Source organism: Varanus komodoensis, unplaced genomic scaffold (genome assembly GCF_004798865.1).
Source record: "Varanus komodoensis strain SLA01 unplaced genomic scaffold, ASM479886v1 scaffold30, whole genome shotgun sequence".
NCBI classification, from domain to species: domain Eukaryota; kingdom Metazoa; phylum Chordata; class Lepidosauria; order Squamata; family Varanidae; genus Varanus; species Varanus komodoensis.
In genome coordinates this window covers 213,897-239,249 of record NW_025335762.1, presented here as the reverse complement: position 1 = coordinate 239,249, position 25,353 = coordinate 213,897, and the positions used below count along the sequence as shown (strand labels likewise).

Genomic DNA, 25,353 nt, shown 5'->3' with positions numbered 1-25,353 from the left:
GCCAACATGCTCACTGCTACACCAGCTTTCTGCTTGCAGGAGTGGCAGCATCTTGTTTTAAAAGACATGGGGCAGCCCAACACAAAGGGGCCTCTCTCCACTTGCCCTCTGAGGGGGCACAGCCCCCTCTCCCACCTTCAGGACTCCCCCTCCTGCTGGAAAGTCAGGGCAGGCCTCCCTCCCACCTTCAGGACTCCCTCCCTCCTGCTCTTTCAGGAAGCCAAAGAGCAGCTGGAAGCAGGTGGCACAAGCTCCCACCCAGGCAGAGGGGAGGGAGGGTGGTCTGCTTTGGAACGGCCCATCTCTACATCCCCAGGCTGGCTGGGTCCTACCAAGTCAGGGTGGTGTGACAGGGCAGACTGGGAGGAGACGGCCCTGATCAAAGACCAAGTGTGTGTGTGTGTGTGGGGGGGGGGCTTGTCAAAGCTCCCTGCCTTCGTTCAAGAGGAGACAGATGCTCCTCCAAGGAGTCAGGGCAAGCAAACAGACGTGGGATTTTTAAAATTCCTGCACTGGGGCACGAAAGGCAGGTGCTTCCACTTTAGTGCCGGAGAGGAGAGCGAGGGGAGATAGGAGGCCCCCTGCAAGTCCTTGAAGGGCTGCCACAAAGAGGGCCAGGGTCTCTCCGCGATCATCCCGGAGTGCAGGACACGGAATACTGGGCTGAAGTTATGGGGGAGGCCAGATTCTGGCCACAGATTGGGAAGACCTGGACCCAAGACCTGGGGAGGCGGTGGGCTCGCCCACACTGGAGGCATTCAAGGTGCAGCTGGGCGGCCAAAGGGGGGGATGCTTGAACACGGGGTCCTGTGCTGAGCAGCGGGTTGGGCCAGATGCCCCTCCGGCCCCTTGCAGCTCTATGCTTCCAGGATTCTGCACTGTCAGTCAAGCCATCACTCCGGACAAAGCAGTAACTTATAAATAGTTGTATAAGGTCAGACTCACTTGCAGGTAGTCTCTGCAGAAAGGCTACAACATAGAGGCAGGTTACAAATAATTTACCTGAAATTATACAATATTTTAGCCAACTTCTGCCACTGGTTGTGGGGTGCGGGGAAAGAAAGAGAGAGGGAAGCTGCCTTCCTTTCTCTCTTGTTCCTACGTCTTTTATTTCCTTTAAAAAATAAGAACTTTGGGGGGCGGGAGACTGTTAGTAGCAACTAGACAAAAACAAAAAGTCTCTCTGCCAACGCTGGAGTGGAGTGGGATGGCCGTGTGGAAGGACAGCCCGAAGGAAAGGAGGCAGCAACCCGCCCTTCTAAGCCGGAGGAGGCGGCTCCCCTTCCCGGGAGGCCTCCCTGGGCAGGCGCACGATGCGGCAGCGCCCTCCTGCGTGGCGAGAGGGGAACGCGAGCGCTTGAACTGCACACAGTACTTGGATCGGGGGCGGGGCCACCCCGTGACCCCCCCCCACCCCCGGCCCAGCCTGCACGGGAGGTCAGGAGAGAGGTTCGAATGCCGAGGTCCAGAGGCCGCCCGTGCAAGAGGTGCTCCTCAAGCCTGGGGCTGAGCGCGGGGACCGGAGATGCGAGGCGAGCGCGAAGGCCGCAGCGGCCGCGGGCACGGCCGGGGACGGGCCACCCGTGGAAGAGAAGCGGCCCCGTCCAGAAAGTGGCGTTCCCTGGGCTGCCAGAGGAGGTGCCCCTGCGGGGATGTGGCCTGGACAGAGGCCGGATGGCACGGCGTGGCTCCAGGGAGCGGGAGAGCTGCCTGGGCTGCCCCAGGGAGCGTGGGCTTTGGCACAACGTGGGCCGGGGAGGGGAGAGGGGAGGCCAAGGCCAGGAGGTGGGGCCATTAGCTGGCAGGCTCAGGCAGACACGGGGACTGGTGGCCAGCCCTGGGGCTAACCCGGCCAGGGAGGCGGCTGCACGGAAGGACCCCGGGGGCCGGGCGGTCTCGTGGCCTGCTGCTGGCCCTGGCGTGACGCGTGGCGGAAGGAGGCCACCCAAGTGCCGAGGGGCTCCGGACCGCCACGGGGCTGGCAGAGTCCTGGACAAGCTGAAGCAGGTGCAAGGAAGGGGGCGCCGGAAGGGGCGATGGGGAGCAAGGGAGGGGCGTGTGCAGCAGGCGGTCGACACTGCCAAGGGAACACAGAGGAGCACTGGCCGCCAGTCCCGGCTCGCTCCGGCTGCCGGAAAGGCAACCGCGTCTGTATTTGCAGCAGGGCTGGTTCTCCAGGCGCAGCCCGCTCTGCAGTCGCATGCTGCGGAAAGCGCGTCCTGTGCGTGCTGCTGGGACAGCCAAAGCGGCCCTCCGCCTGGCTGCCCACCTGAGATGGCTCAGCTCCTCACAGCTCAGGGAGTCCAGCTCGGGATGCTGGCAGCAAACCAAAGGTCCGTTGGAGCCACGGGTGGCAGCCGGGAGCGGGCCCCCCTGCCACGCTCGCCCACCCTCCGCCTCACAGCTGCCTCCGGAAGGTCAGACCCCTGTGCTCTGGCTCTCTTCTTCCAGTAGGTTGAGTTTGCTTCTGCTTTTCCCTGCAGCGAGAAGAGGGAAGGCAGTGATTAAACCCCGTCCCGGGTGCTCTTGAGGATTTTCGCAGCAAGAGAACAGGCGGGGAACCCGCCCACGCCAACTCCACCCAGCGGAAAGGCCCCACCTTTAAATCCGGCACCTGAAAAAGCTCAGCGCTGCACACCCAGCACAAGGGGCTTTTAGTGACACCCGCGGCTCGGAGCGCCCAGCCTTGGTCCAAACCTCCCCGCAGCCACAGCCTCCTAGGCGGCATTCGAGCACTCGGCCGCACCCCCTCCCTCCTGCGCTTTCGGATCAGCAACGCTGGCCTGCTTTGCATCGGTGGTGAGAGACAAATTGACCAAACACCTATCATGCCCACCATGTTTGTATATGCTGAGTGCACTAATAAGCATATTTATTTTATATACATTATGCTGGCTGTCGAGAAGCAGGGCACGCTGCTCCAGAGACCTTGTGGACATGCTCAAGCTCATGGCAACGTTTGGCTTTCTGAAATGTCGTCGTGAGCTCACTGCCCATTCTCCAGCACACGCACAGGTCCACAGGGCCAGAAAATGGGGGCTAAAATCAGGAGTGGACGTCGACCCCCTCTCCTGCTCTCTTAGGGTGGTAAAAGGGACAAGGAAAGGTGGGCCTTATCAATGGTCCCTCGTTCCACAGAGAAGGGCACATCCTGGTCAGCGCTGCCGAATTTCACGGTAATATTATGCTCTCTGACAGAACTACGAGAGACGACTGCTCTACCCCCTGCTGCTCCCCCCCAGGTTTTTTCTCCTTGAATCTGGGACGGGGAGGGCCACACAGGAACCCGCGAAGTAACGCTCAACCCCCACCGAGATCCCCAACCGCTGGAAAGCGCGAGGGACTCCCCCGCCCCTGCCCAGAAGATCTGCATCGCTTCAGGGGAGAAAAGCGAGATGGCAGACCAACCGGGCCCCAGCTGACCAGGGACGAAGCTCAGTTCTGCATGTGCAGCCAAGCGAGATGGGTGAACAGACTGTGGCAGAACAGTCCTCTATTTGGGGGGGGGGGGGGAAATGCTGCACCAAACAAACGGCCCCATGAGCAGAAAACCAGCGAAAGAGGGGAAAGGAGGCCCTTATCCCGGATGCACTAGCTTTCTACTGGCGGGGTTAAAAACAAGCTGCGGAGAGGTTGCCAATCTGGTCTGCAGTCTGAAGCGTTCTCAGTCTCACTCGTTCGGCTGCAGAACAGGCACGTTCTGGGCACCCCCAGCCCATCCAAGCAGCCCCCAGGGAATGCTGAAATGAGCAACTGGGGGCTGCTGGCTGAAGGCCCCGAAGGCAGTTGGCAGGCTCACTCAGTGCAGCGCCAGCTCCAGAGGAAAGAGCCCCCACGGTGCCCCCGCGGGATGTTTTCCTCCAAACACACAGGTGCTGCTCCCACAAGGCCTAAAGGGCATTTGTGAAGGAGAGGAGAGATGTGGGAGAAAGACCGACTGGATATTTACCTTGTGTTTTCCCAAAAATAAAAAGGCACTCCAGAATATGGCAGAGAGGCCTGTATTAAATGCAGTTCTCAATTGTGCCAAAGAGAGAGAGGTTTAGCGGGAAGGCTGAAAGGAGAAAAGGAGAAACAGAGGAGGAGAAAGAGAGTGAAAGATGGACAGGGAAGCGTTCCTTTCCTACAAGGACGGGGCAGAGAGAGCCAACAGGTGAGACGGCAGAAAGAAGCGCCGCTCTGCTGGGCAAGGAGCTCCACTGAGATAGGCCCACGTTCCCTCTTCTGGCACCGTCCAGGATGGCCACCCACCAGGCCACCCCCGGATATCCCAGTGTCCAACCATGTCCCCCCCAACATCCCAAGGCAGGCAAACTGATTGCCGGTCATGCACCCAGTTCCACATTTCATACATATTTTTTTAAACTAACCTAAATTTAAAATATTCTTTGGAAATGGATAAAGGCTTAAATGTAAGCAAATGTTGTGTCTAATTTATTAAAGGTCTGATTTGCTTAACTTTATGTTTTTCTATTCAAACTTTTTAAGAAGCGTGATTTGCAAAAAGCTTTACACATTGCAAACAGGGTGCGACATGAGTGTTCGTTCTGCCTGCTGGACCTTCCGTGCATTGCTTCGCCCGTGCATCTGCTGACGGCCCGGGCAGAACAGCCCTGCCTGGAGTCCTCTGATGAATCCCTCCATCCGTGGGGGCAGCCGAGGCCCACAAGGGGTGGAGAAACGGCAGGTCCTGGCCCGGGAGCAGCCCGGTACGTACCTGGTGTGGCGTTCCTGTCATTCAGAAGTTTCGTCTGGCTGCTGGGAACGACCTTCAGTTCGATGGTGTCCGGAGACTGGGGAGAGTTCTGTATCCGCGAGGCCATGAGGGCGTTGAGATACTGCAGCCGGGTCACCTGGGGAGAAGCAGCCAACATGCACCTGAGCGCACCTGCTCTGCACGCCAGCCAGGATGAGGCTGGAACTCAAGCGGCTGCTCTGCGTGAACCTCGCTGACCTCCCAAGCCAACAACAGGCCGCCTTGCGGGACCAAAGCCAAACTGGCTTTCTGGAGGGTTCTATTCACTGCTTTACACGGCAGCTCGCTGCACTCAGAAGGTTTCTGCTTTCCCATCTGAGACATGCGACAATCTCTCTTCCTGCCCTTTCTGACTCATTACCAATAGCAAGAAACAGAGAAAGAAGGCTGGACCAAAGACGTGGGCGGGTGGATTGCAGGGCTGTCAGCCCATTAAAGGAAGAAAACTACACCACTGAATCAAATAGTCCGCAACCCACCTGATGGCTTTACACATGGAGCACATCACATTGTCGCTAAGGCGGCAATTCTGAGCGACAGTAATTCCTGCAGCCCTTCTTTGCATCAAAACGGTCCATTGCAAACGAGAGCGAAGCAAGGATGCCCCTCCAGGCCATGCCTGACAGGGACGGGGTTTGGCTCAAGCACCAGAGGACGGATTGATCCAGCCCACTGGGAATTTGAGGCCTGTCCATCTTGCCTGAACTGTGCTGGACAAGATGACCCTTACGTTCCACTGTAGCCTGTGGACATGGAGGGACTTGAACGGGCGAGTGAGCAAGACAGCGTGGAGAAATGCTGTGGATTTCAGAGGTGGGGCTGAGCAAACGTGGAGGCTGTCTGGCTGGGCGCAGACGTCTCCACAGCCTCTGTTGGCGCTCACCTTGATGAACTGCAGGTCGGTGAGTGCCCGGACCGTGTAGTCGGGACAGTAGGCAGAATAGTTGGTGGTCTCAGTGCAGTCAAGCTGCTGCTCACGGCGGTTCATTCGTAGAGTGGACACCGGGGACTGGTGGACTGTTGAAGAAAAATGACAGTGCTGAGACGGGGAGCCTGGAGGGCTGAAGCTACTGCTTCCAACACAAAGCACGATGCCAAGTCCGGCTTTGTAAAATGAATGGACATGTTGCTAGCACTCATGAATGTGCACAACATTCCAAGCATGTTTGTTGTGTTAGTTAGAGCTTAAATGCATGCAGAATTGGCAGAAGGAAGCTGAGAAAAGATACGCAGTTTGAACCTCAGAGAACACTATCTAATGCCGAGCATTATTAATCCCACTTTCCTTGATGCAAACTGTTAACCGTGAAGTTTATAACATGGTTGTTGTAAACCACTCGGCTTCAGACACAGAGCCAGGGGCCCAAACCCGCTCCATCTGGCCCAAGCCCTGCCTGAGTGACGGTGTTCACACACCTCCTCCCAGGCCTCTAAGGCCCTGCCAACCTGCTCCTTCCTGGGGCAGAGGGCTCTGCCAGCTGCTTGTGTGTGGCCAGCAAGCATCCCGGCTTAGTTCTGGAAAGATGCCACAGTGCATGTGTGCATGCGTGACGCTCGGGTCAAGACTGGCTCTTTCCCCAGCTAAAGTTCTTCTACTTTAGCCCAGAGAACAAATGGCTCCTTCAGGGACAAAGAGCGGCAGGGCATTTGGGGGGCAGGAAAATGGCTGTGGGGAAGGAGCAGACCTGAACACCTGCGCCCGCTGCACGGCCCGGTTTTGCCAAGCCTAGGGGAGCAGCTGAAGGGTACGAGGCAAGAGTAGCTGCGCAGTGACCTGCAAGCCGTCTTATTTATTTTTAGACTTTTATCCCACCCTGTCAGCCACAGGCTCCCTGATCACTGGGCATGCTGGCTAGGACAGCTGGAGGGCCAAGTTTCTAGTTCCCACTTGGGTAAGGGAAGCGCTCTGCCCATGCTCTGTGGATGATCTGGGTGGGGAGGAGTGAAAATATTTTGCCTCGCCTTCCCCAGTAGGGAGTCTGTAAGATGTGCTGGACTATGACCCTCTTCAACACTTGCCCCTTGTCTGGGGATGAGGGGAGCTGTAGTCGATGCAGAACAGGCCTGCTGCCAGAAGGAGCTCCTGGCCTGGGCCCGGCAACCCCAAAGGGAGCTGCTGCCAGGTGGAAGGAGCTGGCATAGCACGACTCACCTGATGAAGGGGCCGTTAGTGCAGAGACGCCGTAATAGGTGAAGGCTCCGTTCTCAAACTTCAGTCCCTCCTTTCCAATCTCGACTTCCACCTTGCCCTGGGGAGGATAGTCAGGGCCAAGTGAGCACAGCTGCTCAGAGCAGCAAAGGCGGGGACAACCAAACAGAGCCTTCAGACTCCTCCCCACCCCCCCTCGACAGCTAGACCTGGGATCTGTGTTGCCCAGGTGAGAGAGGAAGCACCTGCTGCGCGAGCCTGCAAGTTCGCCAAGAGCCACCGCCTCCGAGGCTCTCTGCCTTCCCCAAGGTAAAAGTGGAGGGGTTTTTCCTATAAAACCCTCCAGGCTGTGGAACACCCACAGCTTGGGCTGCAGAAGCCTTTCAGTACCAAAGGATTCTGAATCGGTCGTGCTTCGCCTCTTACGGCTCTTCTGCTCTCTGCCGCTTTGAGTAATGCGCCCGCATTTTTTAAAAAAACTGACTTACTCATTCAAGTACAGTAGTCCCCCGAAATTCGCAGGGGTTGCATTCCTAGAGTACCCGCGAATTGTGAAAAACCGCGTATTTTGAACGTGGCAAGGTTCATTGCCAGAAGCCTCAGAACAGGTGGTATGGGGGGGGGGGGGCAGGCCGGGCCCCTTGCGAGCAAGGAGATTGGTTTGGACTTGCTCAGAGAAAACAATCTCCTTGCGAGCAAGCTGCCACACAGAAAATTCCGCAAAAGACTGAGGCCACGAATGTTGAACCGCAACTTCATGGGGGTACACTGCATTTGTAACTGACACTTTCTCTTTCATGAACCGAACTTCTAAGGCTGATACATTTACGTGGCTGTTCTATTAGATTTCGTAATTGTTCTAAACAAAATTGTTAGTGGACATGTAGATCCCAAAGCAGAGAGACAGCATATAAACTTAAAAAGTTTAAATAAATGGCAGCTCGACCTTCTGCGGGAACTGGTTTCATTTCCAGCTATCATGCTGGGGGGATCATGCCCACGAGAGCTTTCCCCACCAAACTGCAGTGAGGCTGTGGGTAAAGCAAACCAGCGCCGACTGGCTGGGCAGCAAGTTTCACTTGCCCAGGAGAGAAAACCAGACATTCCTCTTAGGAATGATTCTGAATGTTCTGGCAAGGGACGCTGGAGGAAGCGTGATCCTGCCTCCAACCGAGGCCCCGAGCGCAGGGGCTGTCTGCAGTTCACTCCCTTCCCGCAGCAGGGACATCAGGCAGGCAGGGAAAGCAGACTGGGGGCTCCAGACCCCCACCCTGCTGTGACCTCCAATCTGCAGCTTCAGAGGGGGGAGGGGGGAGGGGGAAGATGCAAGGAAGCGAAGCTTGGCCCACAGCAAGAGGGCAGCTGCTCCTCCGGGTGCAGGCACTTTCGCCACCACCTCTGACCCGAGACGGTCGGGGGATGCCCCGAAGGGACTCCTTCAGGGGAAGGGACTTGCCCAGGAGGGGACTTTCTGCCAAGCCCTGTCTTTGGAGGAAGCGACGGAACTCCTGGAGGCTCTGTGGGTGGGAGCAGGCGGCCCCGACACAGCCCTGCGCCCTGTGGCGACACGACCCCACCACACGCAGGCCAACCCCCAAAGCACAGCTGTGGCTACCGGGAAAGGGACCCAAAGGGGCACCCAACCCCCCCCCCCACTGGCACTGCTGAGTGCACGGCTCTCCACGGACAGATGGGCTTCCCAGGGGGCAGCGGGTGGCTGTTTAAATTCCCCACTGTGGGAGACCAGAAAGGCTGGGGGTGCCCACACCAGCCAAAGGGATTTGCAAAGGGGCCCCCAGGTCTGGAGCTGGCAGGCAGGCGGGGTGCCCTGGACAAGAGGGCAGGCTCCCCCACCCACAGGGCCTCTGCTGGCCTCGGCTGCCCCCCCCCCTTCCCCTGGTGCGCACACCCCGCTGAGCACAGTCCCCTTCCGCCGCTGGCCTCCCGTGCAACGCAGGGGGCCATTGCTGGTGGAGTCCGTGGTGCCAGGGGTTTGACTTGGGGGCCCGGGGTGGGGCCTCCGCAGGCGGCAGGAAGAGGCAGTTAATGAGCTAACAGAACAGACTGTACCAGCTCGGTTTGCGGGGGAAGCATACTGGCGCGGAATGCAAATGGTACATCAAGGACAGACCTCCCCCCGCACACCCCAGTTGCCTGCAGTGAAGGTTCCCAGAGGCACCGGGGTTAGAACACAGGGCTGGGTTCAAAAAACATCAGCCCCTTTGCAGGGGGGTGGCTTCTAAGGGGAGGGGCCCGATCCTGGGTGCCAGTGAACGCCAGGCGTGCCCCCCTCACCCCGGGAAATTAAGCCACCCGAGAGGCCATTTAGTGCCCGGCTGGGGCTCACTGTGCTGCGAGTGTAGTTGGGGGCTGGCGGGGAGGGTTATGCCACCCTGCATAATTCAGCAACGGTCCACGGGTCACTCAGGGCTTGTTAATCCTCATGCAAGCTGCCCCCTTGGCTCACACAAGGCAAGCTGCTTGGCGTGTGCAGTTTGAATGGTGTGAACGGGGCCTCTGCCGCTCGCCCGCTTCATGGGGTGGTTGTGAAAATAAACTGGGGCGGGGGGATGGAACAAACCATGAGCACGGCCAGCGTTCCTCGGAGGCAGAAGCTTTTCAGTGGTGGCACCTGGCCGGGGAATGCTCAGAGGCTTGCCTCATGCTCCTCGTGGTCTTTTCTTCCCAGCTTTGCATTTAAATTAATTACTGTGCTTTTTCGGGTGTTTATAATGCTGCTGGCTTGTACTATGGTTTTTTCCCCATTTCCTTTGATGCTGTTGTAAGCAGCATAAATTGGCTTTACTTTATCTTTGTATTTTCGTGCTTTAACCTGCGTGAACCACCCAGAACTTGGCCAGTACAGCTAGAACCAAGGCTTTCTCTGGTGTCCAGGGTGGAGTATTCTTGATGGCTGCACATTTGCACTTCCAGCATCCTCTCTGGTTCCTGAACTCCAAGATCCGAAGCTGGAGATGATCTTACCCAGGTCTGGGCTGCGATGGAGCCCCCCGCCACTTTAGCCCCGCTTGACCCCGAGTTGACGGGAAGAGGAGGAGGAGGAGACATGGTTCCTCGGTCACTGCGTGCCTCCCACACAGAAGTGGGGCCCTCTCCACCCTCCTTGCTAGGCCAAACTAGCCCCCAGCACGATGCTGGGCCAACCCAAGCCCTGGCGGTCAACTGATGCCTGGCCGGGAGAGTACCTGAAGGATGAGGATGAAGTAATTGACCGGCTGGTTGCGCTGGTACAGGTAGTGTTCTGCAGCCAGGCGGTTGGCGTCATTGAACCTGACCTCCTGGTTGACGCTGGGGTGCTTCAGGAGGTGCAGCAGGACCTTCTCGGAGATGCGTGCCGGACTGAAGAGGTCCACCTCTGGGCATGGCAAAGAGAGGAGGGAGGCAATGGCTGACTCGTGCCTCGCTTCGAGATTTACCAACTTATTTATGTTATGGAATTTGTACCCCATGCTATACTGAAAGGGGCTGCTGAGCGGTGCACAATCAAAAGAAAGACACAAGCGTCAAATGTGGAAGGAAAAGCAATCAGAATCCGGTTATAAAAATGTGGCTGGCCCATCAGGAAAGGGTTGTATAAACAAAAGTGTCCTTAATGCATTTTTTAAAATGAACATGAGAACAATAAAAAGAAGGGGAGGAGCAAAAGTGGAAACACTGCAAATACCCACAAGACTTGGCATCAATAAAACAAGAATAGCTAACAATTGAAGAACGGGAGAAGAGCAAACAACAAACTTTGAGCAAAGGCTTAAGGAACGAAGCTTTCACCCAGTGAGCTAAAGGTCGGAACAGGGGAAGCGACCTGGTGTTCTAGGGATGTATGGGACTAGACTCCCATCCATCCATTCTGCTTGACCAAGAGCTGGGGGCTATGGGAACTGTGATCCAGATCATCTGCAGGGTGCCAGGTTTAGAAGTGGGAACAGCTGGGTGTCTCTGGAACGGCCCTGCCTGCCACCGGCCACTAGCTCCACCTTGCCAGTAGCAAGCCTCTGGTAAGGATCTCAAAGATCAGGAAGATTCCCATGGGAGCAGGAGGTCCATCCTCCCAGGAATACCTCACCTCCCCACACTTTTTCAAGTGGTTCAGGAGAAGCAATGCAGATGCAGTTAATTTCAAACATAAAGAACTTACAACACGAATCCCTGGCAACGAACATTTAAATTTCAGCATGTCATTGAGGGGAAAAAAGGGGGCAGAATAGGCCTCCGTCCAGATGTGGCTGGACATCAGCCCATAGGTGATGGTGAAGAATACACTCAACAACATCTGGGGAGGTGCCATGCTCCCCGTCTTTGATCTAATGGCTCTGAATAAGCAAAGCCACAGGGAAGCTTTTCATTTTGACTCTCCTTGGACCAAATGCCTCCTGGAGAATTAGATGGAAGGTGTAACCAAGACTCCTTTCTGAAGCCTCTCTCGGAGTTTCCATACAACCTGTCCCAGCCTTCTGGCAAACAGTGAATCTGGCAACAGGGAGAAGGCACAAACTTTTTGGTTTCGCCCTCAAAACAGGTGAATGTGCTCTGGAGGGTGAGCACATTTCTGCTGAAAGCATCAATTTTCAAAGGCATGCTTGCATTCCTCTTATTTCCAATTCCCAGTTAGATTGGGCGGATTTCCCTCGGCAGGCAGTTGTGCAAGTTTGGAAAACTTGTGCAAAGCTTCCATTCAACTGCAGCTTGATTTGCATGCATTTTCCATTTGTGCAGAATGGGAATCCGGCATGAAACAGGCAGAGAGAGTGAGAATTTGGAGAATTCCAGTGACTCAGCCTCTGTTTATCTGTGCATCCCTACATTTGCCTTAGTTTGCCAGAGCTTGGACAACATGAGAAATGGCAAGAGCAGCCTCCATCAAACCTGGTCCTTCTGGAAGTGTTTGGCCTCACCTCTCATCTGTGCTGCCTGGAAACAGGAATCCAGCACATTTGACTGGGACTACCCTATTTCCCAGAAAATAAGCCCTAGCATGATTTTTCAGGATGCTCATAATATAAACCCTACCCCAAAAGTAAGCCCCAGTTAAGACTATCAGCAGACGGACGCATTTAGTACACACGACAGACATATTATAAAATAATACTAATATATAATTAAATATAAAAATAATATTGACACTGATACTTAAAATAAATGATAATATAAATTATAATTAAGTATTTGTATAATCCAAGCAGGCGCCTTTGGATGAGAGGCGAACGCCTGTGTGAACGGATGAACTAGGGACTTATTGCCGGATGACCAGTTGAAGTACAGACTCCCCATGCAGAACGTGCGCACTTGACGTTTCATAATTCAGTGCGTTGCGTGTTGCAACTGACATTCCTGCTGCACTTGTGTGATGCTACTCCTGTCTCTTAAGTCTTCAATTAGCACGTGATTTAATGGGAGATTTAAAGGGAATATTATTTTGACCCCCAGACAAGATGAGTGGAAAAAGAAAGAGCTGTTCCATCGAGTACAAGAATGGAATCATGGAGGACTCTTGGGGCAAGAATCTTACAGCTTTCGTAAGAAAAAAACAAGACATCACCTGAAAATAAGCCCTAATGAGTCTTTTGGAGCAAAAATTAATACAAGACCCAGTCTTATTTTCGGGGAAGCATGGTAGACTGGGGAAGGCTTTCTGGTGCATAGTATCTGTGGGGGGGGGGGGAGTATTTGCTCCGCTTTGTTCTCCCCCTGCAGATGTGACTAATTAGTGGTCCTCCGGGTCCAACAACTCCCATGAGCCTTCAGTATTACCTGTGCTGGCTGGGGCAGGTGGAAGTTGTAGGCCAGAACATCAGGAGGCTGTCTGCTCCCACCATACAGAGTCTGAGGACTGATTCCTCTCTAAGCGGTTGCTAGTGCAGGGATGCAGACTCTGGCATGCTGAGCTAATAAATTTTAATTTCCCCAATGTTAACTACCATCCTCTCTGTTGCCTCCTCTCTTTATTGTGGAGAATTTTGAAGTTTACTGTTGAATTATCACCAGACAGTTAGAAATACTTTTAAATAAAAACAAATGGCTGGGAAGGCTCCATTTAACTTTGTGACTAAACGGTAGTGATTGATTTGGATATGTAAGAACCTCTCTGCTGTGCTGCAGTTGAAGGCACAGTGGCGTCTGGTGCAGGCTCCTTTCATCAAAGCATCTCCCATTTTTACTGCCCTCTCTGGGCAGAGGGAGTGGGCAAGGGCATCAGGAGCAAAGACAAGTGGAACAGAGGGTCTCTTCCCTTAGGCTTACCTCTGGATAAGAAGCGCTGCGTGGCCAGGAGTAGCTGTGGGGAGATCTTCACCCTGTACTCACTGTCAGACACCTTAAACAGGGAGAAGTCTTCTTTCCTGCGTTCCATCAGGGTTCCAAGGGGGGGCGGCTTCTTCTTCAATTTGTTCTCCCCTGGAGGGGAGGTGGAGAGAGGTAGGATGGAGGAAGCAACAAAAACAACAACAAAGCACCACATAAAGAGGCAAGAGGAGGCAGGAGAGTTAAGCCCCCTTGTAATGGCAACATGATCGCTGAGGAATCGCCATAGCTCTGTACAAACGCCAAGCAATGGAAGAACCAAGTGAGGACTGTAGAATCCTGTTTCCTGGAAATCTCAGTTTCCATCTTCAACCCGCCCTCCTCAAGTTTCTAGTCCTTATGGCCATGCCTGCAGAAGGCATCCAGGAAATGCCTTGCAGAATCTCAGAAGCTAAACAAAGAGCAGCTGATTAAAATTACTGGAGGGCAGGGTGTGGGGACTGACTTGCATGCCTATCAATGATTACAATGCATTCTAAAAAGCAAGCCAACCTACGCACATTTGTTTGATTTGCAGAATTCACAGATGCTGAAGAAACTGAGATAACTTGATATGGATTATTTATTTTTCATAGCTGTGTGTACAAAGCAAAGAGGAAACAAGTGTTCGAAGGGATGAAGGCCGAAAGGGACCAGCCAGCTGAACAGCCTCACCACACACATTCCCTTGTCATTCCACCTGCACAGAATTAGAAAGGCAAATGATGTCTTGCAGCTGACTTTGAGGCTGCTCAGTGAACTCCAAAGCATTCAGAACGAAAGCGCAGAGGCTAAGGTGTCTGTGGCATTTCTATTGCCGAGATGGCCTTGCTCTAAATGGCTCCCCAGCAGCTTGTTCCCGGCTTCTCAGGGATGTGAGCTGGGTCTGCTTGAAGGGGCACAAAGGTCATTATTATGGGAACTGCCACCCCAGGCTTGGGGACAATATTTGTGTTGGCTGTGGCACATGGCTTCACGTTTTGAGCTACATCTCGAAGGAAAGGGGGGGGCGCACGACTATCCCACGCCTTCCTCCACCATTTGCTGATTCCCCTGTGCTGAGGACCAAGGCCTACCTGCCCACAGGATGAAGGTGCTGCGGGCTGCTCCAACCATGTCAGGTTGCATGCAGGTGCTCACTTTTCCTTTTCTGAGCTCTCTTCCAATAAAAGCTCCCTGCGGGGAGAAAAGCAGCCCAGCTGGCAAAGGGCTGCGGCAGAACCTTTTCTAGGGTTCGCTCTCTTACTGCAAGCATGCTTGCTCTTGAGCAACCAGAACTGTAAGGCCTCGTCTGCCTTCTAAATTATGTGCAGCTTGGACAGCGATTCTGATGGAGGTGAGAAAAGATGGCAGGGAAATGGTACACGAAGTCGGGTGGTTAAGGCACCTGGAGCTCTCAGGGCGCAGCTGGGATTAAGCAGGAGCTTATGAAAATATAATTCTGCCAGCCCCAAACATATAGGGGAAGGAGTGCTTTTAGGACATCTTAGCTAAACCAAAGGAGGATGGGACCAGAAGAAAAGTAAGACCGAAACAGGGCCATACCTGCACAGAAACCACTTACTGTAGTCATCTGACTCGTCCATGATCTCTGATTTTATGATCTCCTCAATCACATCTTCCAGTGTCACCAAGCCCATGACTTCGTAGAAAGGGTCACCTTCGCCTTCATTGTTTACCTTCTGGACAATGGCCATGTGAGATTTGCCTGGGAAGGGGGAAAAAAGAGCACTCGGCTTAGGAGAGGACAACACAGGTAGAGAACAGAAGAGCAGGACTGCCCCATCTCCAGTCACGAAGATGAGTCAGGCTTCCAGCGGTCAAGAGTGGAGAGGTGTGCTGCACAAACAGACCAACTGCGCCCCTCCAAGCACCTATTTTTGCAAAAAGGGTGCCTGATCAGGACTAATTCTGCCTAATGCATGAAGTGACCCAGGGAATGAGGATATACGAAGGCCAAGCTGGCTGGGAATGACAGGAACTCAACACATCTGGGGCCCCCAAGTGGGAGGAAGCAGGTGCACACAACTGCAGGCAAACTTTCTTAATTTGAAGTGTGTGCTTTTCTATTCTCTCCCATCCGACTCACTCTGTCAAACTAAAAAGACTTGTGCATGCAGGCAGGCAGGCGGACTTCCAGGAGCCACTTGCTGCACATACCAACTCTCAGGTGCAATCTGAATGTGCATTCAATTGCAGGCCAGCCTAGGAGCAAAGTGCTGCTCTGAAACGCACGCCTTGGGTTCAAGCCCGCCAGCGCACCGCAGAGTGGAGGCCTTGTGGCTGGCCTTGTGGAGACAGGCTGCTGGCCGGCCTTAGCAGGCTGAGTTCCCACGCCCTGGAGAGCTGCTGCCAAGCCCAGCGGGAGACACTGGACCAGACGGGCGATCAGTCTGGCCTGGCACGAGGCAGTGTCTCTGTGGTGCGGCCGGCTGCAGTAGGGAAACAACATGGCTACTGCCCCATGGCTAGCACCAGGCATCAGAAATCATAAAACAGGAGAGCCAGGGTGGCTTTGTGGTGAAGAGCTGGGACTGGGACTCAGACGATCCGAGTTCCAGTCCCTGCTCGGCCAGGGAGCCAACTGGGTGACTCTGGGCCAGTCACAGACTCTCAGCCCAACCTACCTCACAGGGTGGTTGTTGTGGGGTAAGATGGAGGCGGCGATGTAAGCTGCCTTGAGCCCTTTGTCGGAAAAAGGCAGGATATAAATTGAAAAATAAATAAATAAAACAGGAGGGAATAGAACAGTAACAGATGCAGTCCCAAACCTCCTGGGATTGCACTGTACATTTTAAAGCAAAGCAGCAAAAATGCAGAATTCCACAAACTGCATGGCTTATATCCATTCTCTCTTGTCACAAGGATTCCTATTCGCACCAGCCTTCCCCCGATGGGTTGGACCACAATGTGCCGCATGCCCATGCTGACTGGAGTCAATGGGAAAGGTAGTCCAGCATGGCCTACACGATCAGAACAGGGTGGGGTTGGGGGGGTGGAGAGGGAACATGTTAATTAGGGCACACATTTCTAAGCTCCTTGGCCATCTTTCCAACCCTCCTTTGGCTTGTGAAATCTTGTCAGACTTGCTCCCCTGCTGTCAAGTAGCATCCTGGAATCCTGGCTTCCAAAAGAAAAATAAAACTAAGTTTTGCAAGTTTCTAGCCCCTGGGGGTGGACCTACCCCAGATGCTTGGGATGCAGCAGGCTACAGACCTAAATGAATAGGTACTGCACCACAAAGGGTTCAGATTAGGAACCTCGCAGGTGAGAGGCTGAGGCACTGTAGCTCAGGCCAAAGGAAGGAACTTTTCAAGCCATGTGTCAGAAAAGACGGACCGGAATATCCTGACCCGGGTGGTCAGCTTATTCCCAGTAAGCCAATCCTGTGCCTCTGCCCTCTATCAAACCCCAAGGCTTGCTGTTCTCCGTCAGATCTGGGACACATCAGCTGGAGGAACAGTTTCTTTGCACTGCATGTGGGCAAGACCTGCACCAGCTCCCTGGACCCCGTGCACGGACCGGGTAATACGTGACGCCGTTTGCCGCAAGAAAACGCAGTGCTCACAGGAACCTATGACAGGTTCACAGGGCAGAGGTCTAACCGCAGGCCTTAGCAACGCTGGCTCTGCAGATGCTCCAAGCTGAGAGAGCGGGTGGACCTCTGAAAACCAAACCAGCAGCCCATCTGGCCCCTGGATCAGCCTGCGCGAACCTGGCACCCTCCAGATATGCCGGGTTACATAACCCAGAATCCCCCAGCAAGTTGTGGTTGTAGAATTCTAGGCCTTTTTTCTGTCTCAACTCGCCCAGGATGGTGCCCTCAGGCAGGAACCGTGGATTTCTTGTTAAAGGGCACGGAATTCTATGGAGATGGTCAGCTGAGACTCCTGGTGCCGCCATCCTAGTAGATTAGTAGTGTCAGGGTCTTATCCCTCCAACTGCGGGATAGCCCTCTCCAAACACCTACTCCCCATGTCCTCTTCTTAGTGTCTTTCAGGCGCCCTGGGTGTAAACTTTCAGCAATCCTTCATCTCGCTCTTCTGAGTCTCACTGCTGGGGAGCCCTATGGTGGTTTTTTTTTTAACGCCCCCCCCCCCGGCTTCTTCTATTTGGATTCTTATAATTTTGGTTTCAAGCTGCTTAGCAGGCTAATGTAAAATGTGGGTGCACATTTTAAACATTCAAATCCTTATGCCACCCAGTAATACCCACTGGCTCCCAGTCATTGCCCTGACAACAGATTAGGAGACCATCTAAACCTGTCTGTAGACCAAAGCAGCGGCAGCTTTCTGGGGGCTGCTGGAGTGATTAGACTCCAAGGATAGCGAAGCTCAGCCGTGCGCCGCAAACAAACAGAATGTTCTTGCCCCCCCCCCCGGAGTCCCCTGCCTGCAAATGCTCCAAGCCACTCTGTCTCCTTCACGCGCTCCGTTTCTTTAGCTTTTAGGCCACGCCTGGCTCCCCGGAATTTGCCCCATGAGCTCGGCCGGTTGCGTGCCAGAGCCCTTCCAGCGCTGGCAGGAGACTGTGTTGTTCTTTCACACACTGGGGTTTTTAAAGGCTCGTGACGCCGGCTGCGAGTTGCACCACGCCACAGCCTCTTGCCTCCTTTCAAGGACGTGCGGAGCCAAAGGAGGGACGCAGCCCGAACCCCTCCCCAGAGCTCCATGCAGGGCGGAGGATCGTGCCCAAGAGAGTGGAGTCGGGGCAGCCAAGATTAACGCTGCAATCGCGGTGTGTGAGGACAACACCACCCTGAGAGACGTGCCTCTTCAGAGTTCTCTGCCACACGCCTTCCGCGAACGGGTGGGAGCTACGCAAGAGTGCTGTGGGGCTTTTGCACAACTCCCAGGCATCTGAACGGGGGGGGGGGGGGTGCAAGAGCAGTTCCCAGGGGACTGCGACTGCTGGGCCAGCACTGTCCACCTGAAAGACGGCTCAGCTTAGCCTTCCCCAACACAGGCCCCCCAGATACATTCGACTCTGATGCCCACCGCCCTCCAGCCAACTCTGCTCTCGCTCGCCGGCGGAGCTTGCGCTTTGCAAGCAGAAAGCTTTGGATGCAACTCCTGTCCAAGCCTTCGCCTCCCATTAACTCAGCCAGCAGGGCCTGAAAGCACCAGATGGGGAAGGCAGGCGCCTATTAAAAAGGTTTTTGGTGGTGGATCACCGGCCAGTCAGACCAGTCCAAGGGTGGGGATGCTGAGGGACAGCTTCCACCATCCCTTGCTATTTGCCACCTCTGGAGCAGAGGTGAAAGTCAACAGTAAAAAAAAAAAAAAAAGGAAATCCCATGTTTCCAGAGCTTAGGTGAAAAGCAGTGTCTGTTATGGTCCTAAAACTCAGAGGGGCTCTTGATTCAAGATTGCTTCTGTAGCTTCCACTAAGCCCAGGATCAGCAGAATACACCATGCACAGTAAGATACATGTGCAAATTCAGAGTGCTGCTTAGAAATTCATGCAAATCCATAATGCATAGATTACACATTTCAGCTCTCTGGGGGACTGTTTGCCTGTGAAGGTTAGCAGTTTGCTTTCCTTCCTTGGAAGGTAAAGGCCACATACATTTATTCCAATTACATCCTTTTGTAAGGAACTCTCAGCATCTTAAGTGGTCCTCCTCTTCCACTCATCTACACAACAACCCTGTGAGACAGGTCAGTCAGTGACTAGCCCAAAATCACCCAGTGAGCTTCATGGCCAAGTAGGGACTAGAACCTGGGCTTCCTCAGCCCCAGTCCAACACCCTAACCATTATGCAACACTACTTCCGAGGCAGCTTCCCAACCAGGCACTGGCAGTCTTCCGACCTGCTCAGCTTCAAGCAGCAGTTACAGCACACATTCACTTACACACACAACCTGTCGAGGTCAACTCCTTTGCTTTTAAAGAAGGGTGCTTAGCACCAAGCCCTCCAGGGCAACCCGACCCACGTTTCTTCGGGAGGAAGCCCGGCCTCATTGAGTGGTGCGTCCAAGCAGCCACGTGTGAAACACAGCTTGTCCCAGCCTGGTGCCTCCGACGTTTTGGACTGAACCTTCCAGCAGGCCTGACCTTTGCCCACGCTGAAGGCGGATGTCTAGAGCCCACGAGAACGCACCAGGCTGCTCGGAGAGTCCCAAGGCCAAATGTCACGCTGGGACCACCTGCCCGCCCCAGAAGAGCCGCTTTTGTGGCTCCCAGTCTGTTTCTTGACACACGTTCAAGTGCTGACCATGACACAGGACGCCCCGTTTATAACTTTGGAGCAGCTTTCTCCCACATGAGCTCGCCTGGTCCCAAAATTGTTCCAGAAAGGCCCTTCTTTTGAGACATCTGGCGGTGATACAAGACGGTGCCTTTTGGTGGCTGCCCCGATGCAGTGGAACGCTCTCCCGGGAGAGACCAGGCTGGCTCCCCCTCAGCTAGCCTTCTGCTGGGCAGGCAAAGAACACTGCATTCAAAAAGACATGTGAATCTCTGCATGTTTTTGTTTGGCAATTGTTACATTTTTATTGTGTTTTGTATTTTACTGTTTGATTATTTTTTTAATTGGAAACTTCTGGGTAGAAAAGCGGCATGTAAGCCAAATAAGGTATAAATACACCAGAGCAACTCCACTGGCTGCAGAAGCACTGAGAGATGGCCAAGGGGGCAAGCAGGCGCATTTCCCCCACATGCTCGGCTACTTTCTCTGCTGCGGCACATCGAAAGGAGACTGCTAGTCCCTGCCCCGCGCCAGACGTGGTAGCAGTGTTCCGAGTAAGGATAATCAACCCTGCAGAGCTGGTGGAGAGGAGGAAGGAAAAACTAAGATTCTTAGGCAGCTTAATCGCCCAGGAGTCCAATGACGCGAGGCCCTGGAGGAGACCGGCGCTGCGAGGGGGGCGGGGGGGGCGGGGGGGCCAGCAGGCCTGGTCGTTCTGCACGGCCACATCACAGGTCATAAGGTGTCTGCCCTTAATATTGTAAGCATTGTCTAACTGTTCCAAGAAGGAAAAAGAAAAGCAGGGGGCTTGGTAGGCGGCCAAGCCCCCATCTCTCACCCTGCGTTTATTACTTTTCGGGATTTTGTCAGTACCTTCAGTGGGAAGATATTCAGTGGGGAGGGAAGAGAACAAGTGGGTGAACTTTTTTTGTATAGGGTTGAAAGTGGATGCATGCAAACGACATATGCAGCTGGTAGTGGAACTGATACTTTCTGTGGAGGGGAATTAAGTCCACTTGGAATAGGTAGTGCAGCGAATTGTGGGCGAATTCCATCAGCCCCACTGAAAGCCTACGTAATTTCCCCCTCTCCCCTCCCCATCTCTTCTTTGTCTGCTATGCCTTTTTAGATTATAAGGTGCCAGGCAGGGGCTGCCTCATTTTACCAAATGCATTACTTAGCCTTTTTGGGTCAAACAGCTGAATAAAAATACTTTAAATACATTAATAAATCAGAAACGGACTTGAATCTAAATCTCTTTGGTTTGGGCCCTTCCTTCCAACCCAATATTCAAGAACTTTCAGTAACTACTGGGTTTGCTTTAGTGAAAAAAAGCATGGACAGACAGCTGGGGAAATGACAATGGCGTGGTGATGCAGGATTCCGGCTATTCCCTAGATGTGAGATGGAAGAAACACAATGGGTAAGGACGGTTGAAGGGTAACAGAAACAGGGTCAGAATTCTGAATGTAGCTTTTCAGTGACTCTCATGTAGGCACAAAAATAACTATTAGAATGACCAGTGTAAAGAAATGCAAGAGAACAGAAAAGGAAGAACAAGGAACCTTTTCCAGGCTAAAGGAAAAATCAAACATACATTAGGGATGCTGAAAGACCAAGCTCAGACTATACTATTGGACTAGAATAAAATAAAATTAAGATGGAAATAAGCAGAAGAACTGTGCAGAAGACATAGAAAGACAGCAGAATTCTTTGAAGAGGAATACCTGGGGGTGCTGCAGCACTCAATTGCCCTGATGTATCATGGACAAAAAGCTACGGTGGGGACAGAAGGTTTCTTACAGTCAAAGGCGTCAGACAAAGGTACATTTTATCTCCCTCTCTAGTCCATCTGGCTGCAGAACATATCATAAGAAAGGCTGAATTAAAATCAGGAGGAGGAGTGAAAATTGGCAGAAGACACTTCAATAATTTAAGATATGCAAAGGGTACCATATTACTGGGCAGAATTGGCCATTAATTGAAAGGGCTCCTGATAAAAGTGAAGAAAGAACATGCAAAAGCAGGACTGAAGCTGAACGTTCAGAAAAAAAATTGACTACAATAGAATTACACAACTTTAATGTCAACAGTGAAGAAACTGAAGCTGTGGGTGATTGTGCATACTTTCGCTCCGTCATCATTTCAAAGGGATGCTGTGGCCAAGAAATCAGGAGACAACAAAGTACTGGAAAGGCAGCAATGACGGAAACAGACAAGGTCATTAAAGGCAAAGGTGCTTCACTGGAGACCAAGACCGAACTAATTCACACCACGGTATTTCCAATTGCTATTTATGGGTGCGAAAGCTAGACAGCGAAGAAAGCTCAGAGGAAGAAAATGGAAGTGTTGAAAAAACCGGTGCTAGGAGAGAGCTCTGAAAATACACTGGACCAACAGAAAGACAAGCAAGTGGTCCTAGAGCGGACCAAGCCAGAACTTTCCCTAAAAGCCAAAATAACAAAACTGACACGGCACAAGAAAGCAAGAGTCCCTGGAGCAGATGGTCCTGTTGGGGAATGTCCAAGGCTGAGGAAGGCCAGCGCTGAGACGGCTCCACTCCACGAAGGAAGTTGCAGCCTGGAGTCTGCAAGAGGGCTGGCAAGGACCGGTGCTGTTCGTCTGCAGGGTCACTGCAAGCTGGAAATGGCGGGACGGGGTGCGACGACAACAGACCCAGCCCCCGCGTGGCCACGCAGAGGAAGCTGCATGTAGTGGGTCCCCTGCCAGGCCACAGGGAAGCTTGCCTACAACTACGGCATTTCTTCTAGAGGCAGCGACTTGGGCAAAGAATGAAACCACCAAGGTGGCACAGTCCTTGCTTGTTCTCATGCGCCAAGTGTTTCACCCAGTTCCAACACAGTGTCACTATTACAACTGGTCCCAGGCTTCCCTGGAATTTGCAGTGCTGGTCAGAGTCATGCTAGACTTGCCACAGAAACAGGTTGGCCTGTTTTCATGCCAGGCCTTGCTCTTTCGGGGGTGGGGACCTGTGGTTAAGTGCTGGCAGGCTGCAGCTGCACAGAACCTTCCCGGCCAACGGTTTATGATGTTGAATGAAAAAGGGTTTCATTCTGGAATCCCTGGCCGGCCATCTGGACTGATACGGTCTGTCTGCAGGCTTAAGGCAGTGAGAACTAGTGAACAACGAAGACACGGACCAGAGCTCGCTTGCGCGCGCGCGCGCGCGCGCGCGCGCTCTCTCTCTCTCTCTCTCTCTCTCTCTCTCTCATGCACACACACAGCGGATGCAACATAAGGTCAAGAGAAGTCAAGTCTCTTAAACAAGCCTCTGCCCTGCTCTGTACCAAGCACCTGTGTTTACGCCCAAAGGGAAGCAGAGAGGAACATAAAAGGTTTGTTTGTACACACTTAATTGCAGGGCTTAAGTTACTGCAGGCATTATGATGTCTGCGAGGCATGTAAACAGCCTCCCCTCCGTCACCTGTGGGGAGGACTGACCATTTCTGGGCAACCAGACAGGGAAAGTTTCTCTACTAGAATAAAGCTGGCTCCCTTTCAGGCAGTAAAGGTGCTATAAATGGCAGAAAGATCTAGGAAACTAAGAGGAGGAGTAAATTGCAAGGATGATATACATATCCGCAGCAACAAATTCCTGGAAGACAGATTGCCTGCCTCTACCACTTTCCCTGAAGGTTTTCCGCTAGCGGCTATGGAGAAACACCTCGCCTGTTCTAAGGTGGCCTTCCTGAGCCTGGTGCCCCCAGGGCCATCATCTCACTGGCTATGCTGGCCAGGGATGATGGGGGGGCAGTCCAATGCATCTGGAGGGTGGGGAACACTGTCCCAGGGTTCCGCCACAGGCCTTGCAGAGCAATCATGGGAACTAACTGCAACGTCCATTAATAAAACGCAGGGCTGGACAACCCGCGGCTCCCCATCTTCATCTGGAGCTCCATCAAAGCCACGCAGCCTGGCTCTCAAAGCCCTGCTGAGCTCCCTGAACAGCCCTGCGGGCAGCGGGACCTGACACGCGCCTTGCCACCGGCCCTGCCAAGCGCTGATGGACGCGTCGCAAGTTCACGGGGTTCAAAAGCTGGCAGAAGTCTCACAATTAGTTGGCCCCATAAAAGTTATCATTTTACTCAGCCCTTGTTTTGTGGGTCTGGCACAGCCGTTCTGATAAGGCTCATAAAGCATGAAAACAGGGCTGTCCACAGCACCAAGTTAGGATTCACTTGCGTAAGAGGCTGCCACATAACCACTGGCCCAGTGCTCCAACTGAAGCAGGCGCTCCAAGGTCTCTGGCCTTCCCATTACCTGATGCCTGTATTTTTTTTTTTTAAAAACTGGTCACACCGTGAACTGAGCGAGGGCCCTCCTGCCTTGAAAACCTGTGGAGAGTCACCCACAGCACGAATGGGAGAGATGCTGGGAACCCCGTCTCACCACCCTGCAGCCCTGGAAGCCTCCTAGGTTTGAGCTGGGCCACCGATTTATCTGCCCAACTGTGGCCTTCCAAGCTTCTGCCTTCAGGAAGCCTTCTCCCATATTGACTGGCCGCCAAGGAATTCCCCACGGACCTGGATCTGCGAGGGAACACCGGGCGGGTGGACGACTGACTGCAGGAATTTCCAGGCACACACTCAGTCCAGGAAGACTGACAGCGACGCTCAGCAGTGCACCGCACAGCCGTTGCTCTGCAGGGCCCGAAAGGGCATGGAGCCCTCCTTGCGCAGCGACGGGCAAGTCGCCTTCAAGAGAAGCTCGCCTGCCATTACTGGTGGTCTTGCAGCGCAACCCCAGGAAAGACCCCTGGGGCATTCTGGGGCATCCCAGCGCACAGCTGGACCATCCAATGGCGTGATCTCCTAGACAGCGGCTCCCCCGAATCTCAGGCAGATCCGTTTCACAAGCCAGTGCCCCAAATCCTTAAACGGGACAACCCGGGGCATCGTGCGTGCCTGAGTGCCGCGCGCACCCCCTTTACCTCGCTTGAACTCCTCCAGCACCGCGTCCAGCTTGGTGTCGTTGAACACGAAGTGGAGCGGGTGGTTGTAGAACTTGATGATGGTGCTGAGCGGGGTGCAGTCGTCGGGGTCCACCATGGCCAGGTCCTTGACATAGAGCATGTCCACCAGGTTGGTGCGCTCGTCCTCGTAGACAGGGATGCGCGTGTATCCGCTCTGCATGATCATGGACATGTTGTTGAAGTCCAGCGTGGTGCTGGCGTTGAGCATGAAGCACTCATCCAGCGGCGTCAGCACATCCTCGACGGTCTTGTTGCGCAGGGCACCCTTGCTGAACTCCTCCCGCACAAACTCGTTGTAGGGGTCGGAGTTGCGCACCATGTCCAGGATCTTCTCGCGCAGGAGGCACGTGCTTGTGTCGTGGCGCAGAGCCAGCTCCAGCACTTTGCTCAGCGGCAGCGAGACGGGGAAAGTCAGCAGCATGCAGAGCTGGGTCAGCCAGAGGCCCCGGGGAGCCAGCCGCAGCCCCCACCGGGAGCTGACGGCGAAGGGCAGCACCTCCGCCAGCAGGAACACCAGGCCGGCCACGCCCAGCACGGCCGGGGCCACGGTCCCCACGGCCTGGTAGAAGAGGACGGCCAGCGCGGCGTGCGCCACGGCGCCGAGCAGCAGCAGCGAGCACAGCACGAAGGCCCCGCGCTGCCGGACGGGCTCCAGCGCCTTGCAGGCCTCCCGCTCGGCCTCCGAGCCGCAGTCCCGCAGCACGTACATCTCCACGGGGTCCAGCCACAGCGTGCTCAGCTGCAGCGTCCGCAGCAGCGCCAGCGCGGCCAGCAGCACGGCCACCAGCGTGCCCAGCAGCCAGGGCGCCAGCGCCGGCGGGCGCGCCACGGCCGCCACCCTCTCGCCGCCGCCGCCGCCCTCGTCCTCCACCACCAGGACGGCGTCGCCGGGCGCGGCGGGCGCCCACTGGTGCCCGGGCCCCGCGGGGCTGCACAGGCGGTAGCGGCCGCGCGCGCCGCCGGGGGCT

At 54.3% G+C, this 25,353-nt stretch overlaps 1 protein-coding gene across 1 annotated transcript in view; it reads right to left on the bottom strand.

Annotated features, from left to right (window-relative positions):
* Positions 1-911: 911 nt before the first annotated feature.
* The window catches only part of CNNM3 (cyclin and CBS domain divalent metal cation transport mediator 3), a 25,595-nt gene continuing 1,153 nt past the window's right edge, over positions 912-25,353 (bottom strand). The window contains exons 4-11 of the mRNA XM_044437361.1: positions 24,344-25,351; positions 14,767-14,910; positions 13,164-13,316; positions 10,112-10,281; positions 6,909-7,005; positions 5,640-5,773; positions 4,718-4,853; positions 912-2,477 (exon numbers count right to left, since the gene is read on the bottom strand). Coding sequence (XP_044293296.1) covers positions 2,419-2,477; positions 4,718-4,853; positions 5,640-5,773; positions 6,909-7,005; positions 10,112-10,281; positions 13,164-13,316; positions 14,767-14,910; positions 24,344-25,351 — 1,901 coding nt within the window. The 3' untranslated portion in view covers positions 912-2,418. The remainder of the gene's footprint in view (positions 2,478-4,717; positions 4,854-5,639; positions 5,774-6,908; positions 7,006-10,111; positions 10,282-13,163; positions 13,317-14,766; positions 14,911-24,343; positions 25,352-25,353) is intronic.